Below are 15,444 nucleotides of genomic sequence, written 5' to 3'. Positions count from 1 at the left end.
TGGTCCAATGAAAGTAATTAAGCGAGTATGGGTGACTGACCCTTGTGCAAGCCATTTTTCACCCTGACAGATACAGCAGGAGGGGGAGAGGGGAGGGTGTACTTCAGTGCCTTGACATCTGCATTTCAAATCAGCCCTCCTAGTTTCATAAACCATGTGGACCAATCCTTGGCTGAAAAGAATACAGGTCAATAGATGGACCTCCATTTACATGTACACATTTGAGGTAGATTAGGCTGAAATGGTTTCGTTACCGTGTGTGTGTGTGTGTGTGTGTGGTGTGTGTGTTTAAAAAGAGTAAGCAGATGTCAGCTGTTTAAGCCCTGACTGTTGGGGCACTGATCAATAGGCAAGCAGTTTCTGCACAGCTAACAATAAAGAAAAGCAAAAATGCCAAAACGTGTCCCCCTCTCCCACAAAGCTAATTTAGATGGCATTAATCCCCATTCGTATACAAAGCAAAAAAATAACATGCCTAAATAAATGCACTCAATTTTTTTAAAAGAAGAAGAAATCTATATATAATAGTATACTCCACTGCAAAATCTGGCTTGCTAATTTTGGACATCAAAATGTTCTTTCTTTCTTTCAACAGCGCATTCCTCATCAGTAAACTACCAATAACCGTCTTTCCCTACGTTAAATCACTGCAACAGACAGTTGCATTAAGCTGCCATGGCCAGTTGCTTGCATCTTAACCCAAGAACCCACAATTAACTGATATAGTCAGCGTACTGTTATAACAGAAATTCATTACCCTCCCTCCACATATTTGTCATTAGCTTCAGTACTGAAGTAGAAAATTGCGGGATAGCAAATGCATGGAATAGAACAAGGGCTATTTTTGGAGATGATGAAAAATGAACACAAACCCCATTAATTTCAAATGGGCTATTATAGGTTCTTAAATAAGGTTTTGTTAGGTCCTCTCCTTGTTATGCACATACTCTCTTATCTTTAACATTTAACCCGCCTTACACTGCCATGGCAACAAATAGCTGTTGTAATTCAAGGATTCAACTTTGATTTTGCATTTACAGTCCATCAATCAAAGCCTTCAGTGGAACTTTCCCAATCACCGTGTTATAACCACAAACTTGGATTCTGCACTGATGTGCTTGCTCATGGCATAATTTATATATTTTATTATTATATAGTTACTAAAGAGCACCATTCAGCCAAAATGCTCCAGTCCTCCACATTAGAAACAGGGTTTGACACAGCTAAATCTAAACAAATTGGTGAATTTTATAATTTAAAGGTTTGATAATCTGCAGTCCTGAAAGTTTTTAAATTTACTCTTGGATGTTCTTATTTGGTTTTGTATTATTAATATAGTAACAGCCATTGGCTACAATCATTAAAAATCTGACTGATGGTATTGTATTTTGCACCTATAATGGCACAAAAACAGCATTCTTAATTTGCTGTTAAATTTAGTTGACCATTGATACTGCTCTTATGGGCTGAAGTACGAAAGTCTACTGTACTATATTCAGGATCGTACTTAAGATCAAATACATAGGTCAATATGAAGCCTGCATTTTATTTACAACATACTTGACTATTTTGCATTTGTCATAAAACTCAAAATATTTTTCTATTGCCTAATATTGCAATAGATGCATATTGGTCTGTTTGCTTTTATAGCATAACTTACTGGAAAATGCAACATTCTGAACAACCTAACCTATCATAGTCTAGTCCTAAGACTTAACAGTGAAATTTCATCCCAATGGACTGGATGCTGGTAAAGAAAGTCCATAAATAAAACAAAACATTCTACTGAAATATTTTCCCCACTTCTTAGAAACTACGTTTTACATTCAACAAGGAGAAGTAGGTTTGGAACTTAAATATGATACCTATACAACAACGAAACTGAACAATCCAAACAAAAATCTAAAAAGGATCTTAAGCTAATAGGCCAGTGCATTTAATTAATAGGCCTTTGCTTGAATTGTTGCTCTTTTAGTATGTTGCTGTTAAATACTATAGGGTTATCTGAAGAGATGTCTGACTTGTGACTTCCCTCTTTTCCCCGTGTGTCAAGCCAACTTGTAGATAAAATATAATGAATATGATCTCATCTTAAAACAGAATATTGAAAATATTCTCGTTTACATTTTTAGATTTGAAGAGCTCTGTCATAAGTTTAGGTACATGCATGTTTATGTATAAAAGCTTATTTTCCCTTTCTCAGAAAATAAATACTATATAGATTTTGCATTGTTTATCACACTCCAGAAACAACACTATTTCACTCCAACACCCACAACCTAGATGAAGAAGGGGATGGTGGTGGTGGTGATGATGGGATTTTTAAAAAAAGAATTAGGCTATGGGAATTAATTCTAGTTCAGAGGAAAGGCACAGAAGGGTTCTGAACAAAGAATGTTAAGTTTAAATAAAGGGAGCAGATGGAAGACCTATGTGAGGTGATACAAGGGAAATATATATATATTATAAATCAGATTGTATCATTCCCCGTAAGAGTGAACTTAGGAGGTCAAATGCCTGTCAGAAAGCGAAATGGGGTCATGCAAGAGTAAGCCAGCAATTTTTTATATATTAAAAAAACCCTGGCGTTGTAGAAGTATATAAACGTCTAAGTTAAAATTTAAAACAAACATTGCCTGATTAGGATCTACAAGCTTCCGGGGTGTACATAATGTTTGTGTCAGTGAAGGAAAAACATGTAAACTGGAGGTGGAGGGATGGAGACAAGAAACATGCATGTTCAAGCTCTTAATAATTTATAGTAAAAAATCTTGGAGGAGTGGATTAGGCTTAGTATGATGTGAGCTGGGGGGTTAAAAATCTCCCCTCCTTGAAACATACAGGAATTTTCTCTAGAACTCCACCCACTGCTATGTAATGCTTAGGTCTGGAGTTTGCAGTGAAACCTGAAAACCTGATCCCTCCAATGCTATGGCACAATAGGGAAGACCTCAATATGGTGGAAAGGGGGGAAATGTACAGTATCCTATTCTCCTGTTCCCCTCCTGAAAATCTCCCTGCTCCCCCACAGCAAAGAATGAGACCACTGTTCCAGGCTGGCTGAGGAGGCGCACCAGGAAAACACTGCAATATTTTGTTGCAGGTTCCCCTGGTTTTATTGTATCAGCAAAATTGTGGCCATCTTGGATTTCCATCTTGCATGCTAAAATCAACATTAGTTCAGAAGATTGGGAGGTACATACTAAGATGGTCAAGATGCATCTGGAAACCCCTTAACACCATTGTAAAGGTCTTCCTTTAAACTCCAAGGTATGCCTTATTGCCCACTAGGATTCCAGTACCACTGATTATACTGATCAGATTTCAGTTCACTTTCTAATTCTTACCTGCAACCATCTGCATATTGATTGTCCACTGTTAATTGGAGCACTTCAGAAAAGTGGTTTGTGGTTTGGCTCAGCCCCACAAGGTCTGATGTCATTCAGAATCAAAGACTGTGATCCGTATGAGAGAGAGGATTTCCTGATCGGCTGTGTGGTCCATTTTGTTTGCTATGTATTACTGTTTCCATGGACACAGGTTCTCTGCGTGTCTGAATCTACAATTGCTTCATGAGAGGAGAAGAGGCATAGCTCTCTAGAAGCATGCTCTGGTAATTTACGAACTCTTTGTAACAAGTATTTTCCCCTGTCTTCTAGTCTTCACTGTCTAAACTAGGATAGTGTACATGTTAGAAATCTATTCAACATTTCCTTTATTTTCCTATATGTCTGGTTTTTCCTAAATAAATCTTGCTCTCTTTTTTCTTTTTCGTAAGTCATTATTTTCCCTCCAGTTTATTCAGGAGCTTTGTCATGCAAGCTTTCTGTGATTTAGAAAACAAATTATTCTGATAATTTAGTGGAAGATTTGAAAAATATGGCCAAGGATGTAAGTATAATTCTATGATTTTTTTAAAAAATCACTTCGTTGTTTCTGGTTTCTAAACATACTTAAAAGGAGGTTGGCAGCGAGGAAACAGGGAGCACAGATCTTATATATATATGGATATTTGCTAGCTATTAGCATATTGTTCTACAAAGTGCTAGTTCTAGGCTTGGGAGGGCGATCCTTGGGACACTTTTCTGGGTAGGCCCACCTCCTCTTTGTTTACAGCCCCACTGCCAACTGGCATGCCCTCTCCCTCTAAGCCCAAGCCACACAACCACTCCAGAGGAAAAGAACAGGACAGGGGATGTTGCTGCTTCACCTCCTCACTCTTGTCTCTGCATGCTTGGAGAGGGCAGGTGAACAGGCAATGAGAACAAGCAGGAGGAACAGCAGCTCCCCAGGGCTCAGGGATCTGTATTGGACCTCTGCATGGGGTATGGGCCTTTGCAAGCCCCCCAAATCACACAGGTGATCTCATCATTCAGTTGTCAGGTGATTGACAGGTGGCTGGCCCTTGTCCTGTAGGGGGATGGTAGTGGGGAAGATAAGAATCTGGACCACAAACCAGATCCACTTCTCTACCTCTGCTGTACATTCTAGTAATATTATTTGTGAGTTGGCAGTTTATAAATATTCTTGCAAATACACAAATAAATATGGCCTAGGAACTCTATAACAAAGCAGTTGTGATTATGGGCAGATCCACACCATACATTTAAAGCACTGGACTCCTCTCCAAAGAGTCCTGGGAACTGTAATTACGCCCCACCCACAGAGCTACAATCACTAGATACAAGTGGGAGATTTAGGAAGTAGTGCTTGTGGTTTCACTACTGCCTCCCTTAATTCTTCCCTCACTCCTGATTTATATGCACTTTCTTGAGTGTTCAAATAATTTTGCATGCATTAACTCTGTGTTCCTGCCAACAATTTTGTAAGGTGGGTCAGCATTAATATCCCCATATTCAATTTTAAGGCAAAATTTGAACTGGGGAATCTCTTATCTGTTGTGCTACAATAGCTCTTATCTGCTAATATCGCATCTGAGACATGCTGTCCTATGAAGCTACAATGGATGTTGCTTGGCCTGTTACCTGCTTATTTGGCAATAAAGGAGCTGTGACCATGCTGCTTTCTGTGTTCCCTCTGACAGTTGTCACCATGTTAGCACACACAAAAACATTATCAAAAGTTAGGAATGCTGTTACCTGCATTGTGTCTCGCTATATAGCCGAGGGCCCAGGACGCAGCTTCCTTTACTCCAGGGTCAAAATCCTCCAAGCAGATGACCAGTGTGTCTAGTGCTCCACAGTCAACTATCGCCTGGGCTAGCTGGGGAGAATGTTTTCCAACTGCTCGCAATACAAACGCAGCTGCTTTCTTGTAGAAGCGCTGCAGAAGCATCAGGGAGAGGAGAATACACTGCAATTATCTGAGGGTTTTTCTAAGGTCTTGCAAGATAGAAAAACTTTGCACTAAACGATTTTATACAAGTTGAGCAATTTGTTCCTATCACACATGAGGGGCTTTCTGGCGTATTTTTCACTGTGAGAATACTGTATATATAAAGGGAGTATATTTGGGAAAGGGCCAGAGGTCAGAGTCAGAGTAGCTGCTTTGCATGCAGAAGGTCCCCATTTCAATCCCCAGCATCTCCAGCTGGGCTGGGAGAAGCTCCAGTCTAAAATCCTGGAGGGTAGACAAGACTGAATTTGAGGGAAGGCAGCTTCCTATGTAGGGAATTTTACAGCATGCTCTTGCGAGGTCTCTAAAGATACATTTGATATGCAGCAGATGACTAAACTGGTCTTTGAACGTCCTAGCAGGTTAGGAAACTTTAAGCTAAAAGTGCAACCCTGCTTCCCCCAGCATGCTACATTGTGGTTTGCCCTGTAGAAGCCAAGCAGAACCTCCCTCTCCCCTCCCACAAGCCACAGTCATGTCCGTATACTTTATTACAGCCAAGCAATATTCCCCAAGCAGCAACCCATCTGTGCTTTGAAGGGACTATCCAACAGACTGTTTGTTCTCAGGACCCATCTATAACTCGGAGTAAAAGTATGAACAAACTGCTGGTTTGAAGTAAAGCACTGGCGGTGTTTTTAAAGGAAAACAGGTATTCAGGAGTCAGATACTCCAGTTCTTTCATGTGCTGGGAGAGTGAACATAAGCTCCTCCAGACCGCTCAACTGGACATCCCGTTTTGGGGGCTGTGCTCTTGAATAAGAGCATAGTGCCCAAAAATGAACATTTTGGGGGTGTTGTGCTCTCGACTAGGTCATGTGACTCACGCAGTGAGTGAGCCCCAGAAGATGGGTGTTCCAGTTTCCCGCTGCAACACATTGGAGGGTATGACTCCTCCCTTCCACCAGCTGTCTAAAATGATGGGTACTGTGGGGGAACCACAGCACCTCTAGAGGCGAGGGTCCATTTCTCTATCGCACAAAAGGGTTGGGGCCAGTTGTATTGTGCCTGAACCAGGGCAAAGTCACAACTGACTTCCCCTGTCATCCTGCTATACGGTTGTACCTCAGCTCCCGAACACCTTGGGAGTCTAACGTTCTGGCTCCTGAACAATCAGAAACCAGAATTGAGTGTTCCGGTTTTCGACCGTTCTTTTGGAAGCAAAATGTCCGACAGGGCTTCCGTGGCCTCTAATTGGCTGCAGGCGCTTCCTGCAGCCAATCAGAAGCTGCGCTTTGGTTTCCAAAAGTTTCGGAAGTCGAATGGGCTTCTGGAACAGATTCCGTTCAACTTCCGAGGTACGACTGTACATATTGGAAATCAGTGTGGTAAAAGGTGGACAAGCTCCACCATTTCAACACAGGCCCATGCAGAGCTTGCCTGAGGCCCAAGGTGGGAGTCTTGTTAGAATAAAGTTATGAACTCAAACAAAAAAGCAGCCCATCCCTGGCAGGGGAACCTGGGCAGCTTAGCCCACCAAGGCCTGGGGTAAGTGTACCCAGCTACATCCCCATCTCTGCACAGGCCTGTTTCAACAGATGCATACACAAAGAGGTGAGAATGACTAAAAGGATGGAACCCACTTTACAGATTGTGAGGTCTGAACCAGGAAAGTGATAGGGTATGATTTTGAGGTTGTGGTGCAACTAGGCCTCAGCAGTCATCAGCACCCCTGAAATGATTTGCCTAGCTGCTGTCCATGCACACATATTGCAAAGAATTGTGCAAGGCTTGCATATGAGAAAGATACTATCTAAACAAGACTCCTAATTTTAAAAATAATGAGAAAATACCATAAGAATGGTCAGTGTGAATAGACCTTGATCTTGAAACAGGAAAAAATAAACCCTGTCAGCAGCTGCAAAGACTGGCTATAAAATATTGCAAAATGTTGATGGTTGCTCAGAGGACAACAGTTTAAGAGTGCCAGCATTATTATTAGCAAGTACTTGTATGTGCATCAGAGCATGCATATTATTACTTTCAAATAATTATGTTTTAAGCAGGAGGCTGTGTTTCAAAGGCTTTTTAATATCGGTCGGTAAAATCTGCAGGGAGGCCTATCTATGCAATTCCCATTCATTTCACTGGTGCCTGCACAGCTAAACTCCCAAAGGACTGCATCCATTATTATTATTCAAAATGAACTACTTCTGAAATAATACACATTACAAAGCGTCACAGACCCAGGGGCTGATGTCACTGCACCAACACGCTTCACACACTCAGAGCCAGCTCAGGGATAACTTTTAGCATTGGAGAAAAAATAAGACTAACCAAATTTCACATCAGTGCTGAGACTTTAATAGCTGCCACTCCGCTGCCACATTTTATGCCAAACCATGAAGAAATGCCCAAGCAGCTGGTACTGATGTAAAGTCTGTGCACCCCTTTTTCAGTGTCTGTTTACCATAGAGAGATTTTCAATCTTACCAGCTATCTTCCTAAGGAACCATTTATCTGAGTAACAAGCAGAAGAAAAGATTCACTAGTAAGAATGTTTTTATAGCTCAGGGCAAAACTGAACATTTTTGGCAGGGAAAAGATTTTACAGAAAAACAGAAGACAACATAAGATCGGACAATAAACACCAAAGCAGCACACAAATTTAGCTGAAACATTGCAGGGATGTGAGAAATACCATGTTCGGTGCTTCATTCATTCTAGATTATTCTTGGTTCCAAAAGGAAGTTATTAGTTCACTGATAGGAAAATAAGTATAGCCAGAAAGCACAGCTTATATAAGGAATTCTGGATTCCAAAGAGGGTCCTTGTTTAAAGGAGAAGAGAGCAGGAACAAGCAAGATTCTATGCAAGCAGCAAAAGGGAGAGGATGAGAAAACCAAGGACTGTACAGGCAAGATGTAGCTGCCCCTCCTGATGCTTTGCTGGTGATTTTAAAAGACATGGCATCCCACACCAGGTTGGAACCTGGAAACCCTAAGACTACAACTCCTATCATCCCTGATTATTGGTCATGCCAACAGGGGCTAATGTGAGCTGAAGTACAACAAGATCTGGAGAGTACAAGGTTGGGAAAGATTGTAATAGGTCTTTAAGTCCCTTTTCTGTCACCTTTATTGAGTTGGTCTTTAAAAAAAGAAATAGCCGGAGGATGCATGTACCCCAGCAATCTGGTGCAAGACCTACACCATGTCACAAATGCCATGCATGTTGTACACTATTTCAAGAAGATCAAAATGATTGAACTACTTGACTATATAATGCAACCTATTTATCAGCAAATATAAAAGTTTTTAAAAATATTTTGCTACTCAAACACAAACACATTTGATATTACACTGCTAAGGGTTTCTAGACTCTCATGTGTTGTGGCATCATTTATGCTAAAAAATTTAGTCTTACGTGCATTTTACTCAGTCACTGTTAACAAATAGCTAATTACTGGGTGTGTTTTTTCCAATTATTTCATCTACAAAACAACCTTCTCTATGCCATCATTTCATTAAACAGTTCAGGAAATAAAATTACCAGTAATATACTTCAGCTAATGAAGTAAGAATAAAATCTTTTCCTTTTCCTTTTTTTTAAAAGGGTCATTAAATTACAATTATGGACACCTTCTATCAAGAGGGATCAATGCACTAAGCATGTATGTTGTGGCAATGACAAAACATGAATCTACAGAGTCTAATTAAGACAGAATAGTTTTTCATTAAAAAACATAATGTATACAATCTATAAAATATACATAAAACAGGTACATATATAAACATAAGGCAGAAGATTTTAACCCCATATGGCAGTGAGAAAAGGCTTCTTTAAGAAAATAATAGTTCCTTACATTCTGCTCAGCCAATGAATACACGAGCTGCGGAAGAATATCTCCCTTAACTACAGCTTCTGCCAGGTCATCATTATAATTGGCAAGTCTCCCAAGGGCCAAAGCAGCTGTCTGTTGAATATTTGGAACCACATCCAATAGGAGCGGCCTCAGCAGAGCCATTACACCTGAGTTATGAGAAAGGAGGGAAAGTCCACACAGTAATTAGAGAAACGAATCAAATGCTACTTTTAAAAGAGAAAAATAATATAAAATAAAACACACTGAATGCTAACATTAAGGAAATCTGTTGCAAGTAAACCTAAGCTCTGTGTTAAGAACCATTCCTGGAGTACACATTTTACCCATCCAAAGTGGGCCACACCATTAGGAATCGGGGAGAAATTCAATTCAGTTCACATTTAAAGGCCAACATACCTAATTTGCCCTTCTTGAAGCAATATGAGAACCAAAACAATATGAGAATCATCCTTTGAAATCCATATTTCCTCAGAATTTGTGATGCATGTCCCCAAACAATGTTTACAAGGATGCATATATTAGGGGAAAGTGTGTGTTAGCATGAATATAATGGTGAAGAAGAAAAAACAAAAATGCAAAGACACAGTAATCACAATCTATGATACAGTTTTATACTGCTAAATTATTAGAGTAATTTTATGAGATATTAATACTCTACTAATGTGGCTTGCTGATATTGCACAAATGCAGCTGGTGAAGCAAAAGAGACCATCTGATGATGTTCTTGCAGGCTTCCCATAGGCATCCAATTGACCACTGTGTAGTGTAGTGGTTAGAGTGTTGTACTAAGACCAGAGACCAGGATTCACATCCCTATTCAGTCATGAAGCTCACCAGGTGACCTTGAGCTAGTCACACAATTGTTATGAGGGGAAAAACAGGGAAGGGGAATAATATGTGCCACGCTGAGCTCCCTGGAGGAAGTGTGGGGTATAAATTGAATAATAAACAAACAAACAAACTCAACCTATACCACATTCTTCACATCCAGCAAAACTTCCAACTGTTTAAGTCAGCTTTTTAGTCAATATGAAGAATACTTTTTCAGCACAAACACACAACAGTCGGCTTGTAGTTTTTCACTGGCCAGTGATTCATTTCTAGAAAAAGAGATGCGCCAGATCTAATCTCTTCCTGTAAAGTCACATTCTGGGACACACAAACCCGTCACCTAATCTCAGATACGGTTTCGACTACTCATAGTGAAAAGAGGGCGCCCATGGGGAAGTTTCCTCCAAAGCAAATGCCACCTTCGGTGTTGGAACTACTGTAATCCCAATAATGGGGCCGTCTCCTCCCTTCATTGACGCTATTTGCCTTAGGAAAAGAGTTGAAGAAATCCACACATCACCTCACAAAAACCAGTTTCCACTGGGTACACCACAGTGGTCTGAAATTTGCCTGTGCCCGCTTCCTGCCCATGGCCACCTGGTGGTGTGCAGCTGCTGACACATGCAAAACTCAACTCTTTGGCACACAGCTGCAAATTTCTTGGGGCGCCCAAGAAAGGTCACCTCTTCCCATGGCTCATGCTGAACACAACCAGCTGGCTCTGGAGAGGGAGCTGCCACGTAGGAATTCCAAACAGCTTTGTGCAATATCAGCTTGAGTGGGTAGACTTCTATCCTCTGAGAGAGCCCTTGTCTGAATCTGTTGTTGAATGACAACCTCTATTGTCAATCAGCAAGATGCTCACCCTCCCCCAAACGCACTGTATTTGAATAGCAGGTGTAAAATTTAAAATGTTTGGAAGCAGAGAGAACTAGCTTAAAATCATTGAGGGTAGGGAAAGAAGAGGATTAGAAAAATGGAGATCTCAAAATGGAGATCTGCATTAACTCAAGAGGATTACAACTGGTTCTTGTATGAGAAGAGGAGGCTATCGGCTTTTTCTCTGTGGTCACTTCCCATGCTGTACCAGGAACACTGGAACAGAAATGTTTGCATGTGGGAAGAGTTGGCACCATGGTGACTTTCCATGCCAATACTACATTTTTGTCTGGGAATAAGGAGCAATTTCCCATGTGAATTTCACGTCCTAATGTCAGCAGAGCATTATGGGATGGAGTCAAAAGGAAGCAGCAACCACATTGCTCCCAGAATGAAAGTACTGCCCTTTCAAAACAATGTAATTTAATCAGCAATTTTGGTCTTATTGACCTTCGCCTTCTTTTTTTGCTCTAGTCTTTTGTAAAGTAAGCCTGTACTTACTCAAATAAATTATCTGTTTTAAGCATTCCCATCCCACCCATCCAAAAAAACATTCCCAGGACAGTGCATAATAAAATATGCAAACTAATGTAAAATACAACAACAAGCACAGGTGTTCTAAAGACACATGTACCCAATATACATAAGACTGCACCGTTGTACATTGTGGTAATTAATCTGGAATAAGTATAACATTCCATTTGTACTCACATGCAAGTCTAAATTCCCATCTTACCCACCCACAAACAAAAGGGTGAGAAAATTTGTCCTTTAATGATTTTAAAAGGCAGTTCATCTGTGTTAACAGTCTTAAATATGAGCCCACCAATTTACCTTAGCTATGTTGCAGCCACTACCCTAAAATAACCTAGTTTACCCAACCACTATGGGCCATGAGCTGCTTGGCAGTTTATGATAAATTAAGGAAACCAATGTAAAATGACTTTGTTCACAGAAAACATGTCAATGGGCTTAGGTAGGGAGCACTAAGCCCTAAACAAAGGTTGTCACTGTGAACTATCTGGAGATGTTCCAAGGACACGTGAGACCTGTTGTAACATCATGATTTCGGTGTTTTTTTAATGTTAAGCTTCTAGATCTCAGCAGTACACTGAATATTTTGAAAACAGAAGCAGTGCATGTCTCAAAAAAACAAAATTTAAAATTTAAAATAACTAATATCTTAAAATTTAATGAGCATTTTTTAAAAAATGCAACTCCCTTCATTATCTCAAAAAGGATCTGCAGTTGGTGTCTGTGGTGTGCAAATATGTTTAATTCAAACTGATAAATGAATTAATTAGTTAAAGGGCATGTGATCAATAAAAATAATTTAATTGGTTGTGCAGACCTAGTTAATTTAGGAAACCTAAAAATAGAATAGTACTCACCTCATCTCACTGTGGTGATAACAGTGTTCCAAATATCTAAATGATTTTTAAAAGGTGGTCTAATTCTGTATAGAAACATATGCTAATATGTTTCAATTACATCAAAGAAGAAATGCAAATACCCATTAAAAAAATTCCATTGTGGGGTCCAAAACTTAAGTATGTGTCATATCAGCCCATCAGAATGTCCTGAAGGAATAACACCACATTGTGCTACATATATGAGAAACAACTTAACTGGGGAACAACCTCTATAATGTATTCCCTTCGGATAGCAATTATAAGCAACCCTCAGCGACTCTTGTTTATTTATATACTTAATTACAGTAGCCCTCACAGCACTTGTGCTGAGTCAAAGCTAGACAATGGCACAGTCCCTGTGTAAAAGATTCAGCGTATGCCTACTGCGTGGTGCAAGGTTTTTTGAAGCAGTATGTTCCATAGATAAGTGAAACTATCCAGAGAGAATACCAAAATTACTCAGTGGTAGTGTTCAGCTACAGTTTGACATGTACTTCTGATTTTCTTTTTATTTAAAAAAAAAAACCCTACTGAGCAGGAAAAAATAAGTCACTTGAATGAAAAGAACAAATACGAACTAAAGCTTGAGTTTATGTGCATAATCAAGTGCCATGATAGCAGTTTATGAAGTTATGAACAATATGGAGAGAGAAATCTTTCTCTCTGTGTCATAACACAGGAACTCAGGTCACCCAATGAAGTCAATTTACAGTAGATTCAGGGCAGAAAAAAAAGAAAATGCTTCTTCACACTACACATAATAAACTTAGGGAATTCACACACATACACCAAAGATATGATGATGGCCGTTGGCTTAAATGACCTTTTTAAAGGATTAAACAAAACTCCTGGCAGCTGGGCCTATCAACAACTAGCTAAATAAAATCTCCATCTACAAAATCAGAATATTTCTGAATACCACCACTAACAGGAAATGACAACCACCTTCATGTCCAATTTGTAAGCATTTAGCAGGCTACCACTGAAAGCAGAATACTGGGCATCTTCAGCAGACCTTAGTCTCATCCAGAAAGGCTTTTCAAAAATAATCACCTCTTCTTCTTCTTCTTCTTCTTCTTCTTCTTCTTCTTCTTATTATTATTATTATTATTATTATTATTATTATTATTATATTGCCGCTGCTATTGCTATTATTAACATCACTTCCAAAATATCAAAATAAGACATGATAGAGGAAGGTAAGCAATATATATTTAAAGCAGCCTAGTTAAAAGGAAAACAAAATGCTATCTTAAAAAAGAAAATCTTTACAGATAGAAATCCAATTCAAAATACAATAAGCTCCATAAAATATCATTAGTACCTAAACAAAAGAACGGAGAAAGGAGCTACATCCTCACACCCCTCTCTCCCCTGCAACACAGCAACCACTTCCAAAATGCATCCTTAGCAAGCCTCCCTAGCCAAGCCTCACTCTCATGTGTTCTCATCATTTAGAACACTCATGAACAACGTTCTTGAATGAGCACACCGTTACCTTTTCCCACATCAGAAAATATCTGCCATGTCCCAATGCAAAAAAAAAAAAAAAAGCTCGCGGAGAATACAATAGCAAAACCAAAACCTGGCCAGTACCCCTGAAACCTGATGGACCCGAAACTAAGACCTGGTGGAGATTGGGACAAGAGGAGAAAATTTTGGAAAAGCAATCTCAGCCCTGTCCAATGCTGTGTCTTAGGTGAGGCCTTAACTAATGGAGGGAAAGGCAAAGAGGAGAAATAGAAGAATGAGGTTTTCAGAAGGGGGCGGGAAGGATTCAGACCAACCAACCAGGAGGTAGGGAGAAGTGTTGCCATGGTGGAGGAGAAGAGAGCAACATCAAAGTGTGGGAGTGTCTAAACCCATTGTAGGATAACAGGTCAGAACTGTGGTCACCAGACACAACCTGACTTGTGTGCCTTAAGGTAATCTGTTGTCTTCAGGTGCAGCACACCAGGGGTGGGGAACCTTTTTGGCTCAGTGGGACAGACTGTTAACTGTGAGCCCCACCTCTGTGAGCCAACTTTGAGGGGTAGTTGATTCATGAAGTCAGCTGAATGACAGGTGAGTTGCCCCTCCGACCTGTCAAAATCCCTGTGCAGTCCTTTCCCTCAGGCTGCAAAATGTCTTAGGATGGTCCTGGGGAGACGAAACTCTCCATCCATAGAAAGCTGCCTTATACAGTGGAATCTTGGTTCTCGAACGCCTTGGTACTCAAACATTTCGGCTCCCAGTTTTCGAACGTTTTTTGGAAGCCAAACATCCGATGCGGCCGTCGTCTATTGTTTCTAGGGCGCCTGCACCAATCGGAAGCCGCGCCTTGGTTTTCGAACGTTTCGGAAGTCGAACAGACTACCAGAATGGATTAAGTTTGAGAACCAAGGTACCACTGTACTGAATCAGACCACTGGTCCATCTCAGTATTATCTACACTGACTGTCAACTTCTGCATGCAAAGTGGAAGGGTATTCTATATTCTGAGAGTAATCTTATATTCTCAGGAGGAAGATAAAATCCCAGTGGCACTTGTGGACTCTAAGAAACAGGGGGCTCTAAAACTCCCCTACGGTTGATTGGGGGAAGAGAGGATAGAGATAGTTTCAGAGAGATTAAATGCAAGCAAGGAAACACTGCTGGAAATGTGCCTGCAATCAGTGCTGACTGGCTCAGAAGAGATACTTCACCACCCCCATTTTAAAAGGCCTGGCCACCAGCTGCCTATAATGATGCATATTGAGACCAAACCTCCAGATCTGAAACTGCCAAAAGGATATAGATATGCTTAAAAGGCAATGCCTGAAAGAAAATATTAAACACAGAAACAGACCCGGAACATAAATCACAGCGGGGCAGAAATAAAAAGTTGATGGGCAAATTGCTTGCCAATATTTTAGCAGCATTTTCATCAGAAGAAGTGCTTCTCCCCACCCCCACGCCACCTCCATATGTCGGGACCTGAGCATCCAACATCTGCAGCCTTTCATCGGGCTGAAGGGTAGCACTCCCAAGAGAACACAAGGAAAAGTCTACATAGGAGGATATGGTGGCAAAAGGGCTTCTAAACTAAAGGCATCACATTCTCCCACATACGACATAATGCTCCCCCCAAGAGGAGCTCTTCCCTTGAAGGCTGCATGTTGC

At 40.4% G+C, this 15,444-nt stretch overlaps 1 protein-coding gene and 1 long non-coding RNA gene across 4 annotated transcripts in view; one reads left to right on the top strand and one right to left on the bottom strand.

Annotated features, from left to right (window-relative positions):
- The window catches only part of SPAG6 (sperm associated antigen 6), a 49,047-nt gene that overhangs the window by 23,306 nt on the left and 10,297 nt on the right, over positions 1-15,444 (bottom strand). For 2 of the 3 annotated variants that reach the window (XM_083579858.1, XM_083579859.1), the window contains exons 3-4: positions 9,161-9,327; positions 5,100-5,283 (exon numbers count right to left, since the gene is read on the bottom strand). In XM_083579858.1, coding sequence (XP_083435984.1) covers positions 5,100-5,283; positions 9,161-9,327 — 351 coding nt within the window. The remainder of the gene's footprint in view (positions 1-5,099; positions 5,284-9,160; positions 9,328-15,444) is intronic. The other variant, XM_083579860.1, reaches the window with a different exon arrangement.
- On the top strand, positions 4-3,912 carry LOC310746378. The gene is made up of 2 exons (XR_014540687.1): positions 4-1,383; positions 1,844-3,912. It is a non-coding gene; the product is annotated as an uncharacterized lncRNA (long non-coding RNA).

The sequence above is a fragment of the Podarcis filfolensis genome (assembly GCF_964270895.1).
Source record: "Podarcis filfolensis genome assembly, chromosome: 12".
NCBI classification, from domain to species: Eukaryota; Metazoa; Chordata; class Lepidosauria; order Squamata; family Lacertidae; genus Podarcis; species Podarcis filfolensis.
This window is presented reverse-complemented; position numbering and strand designations above follow the sequence as displayed.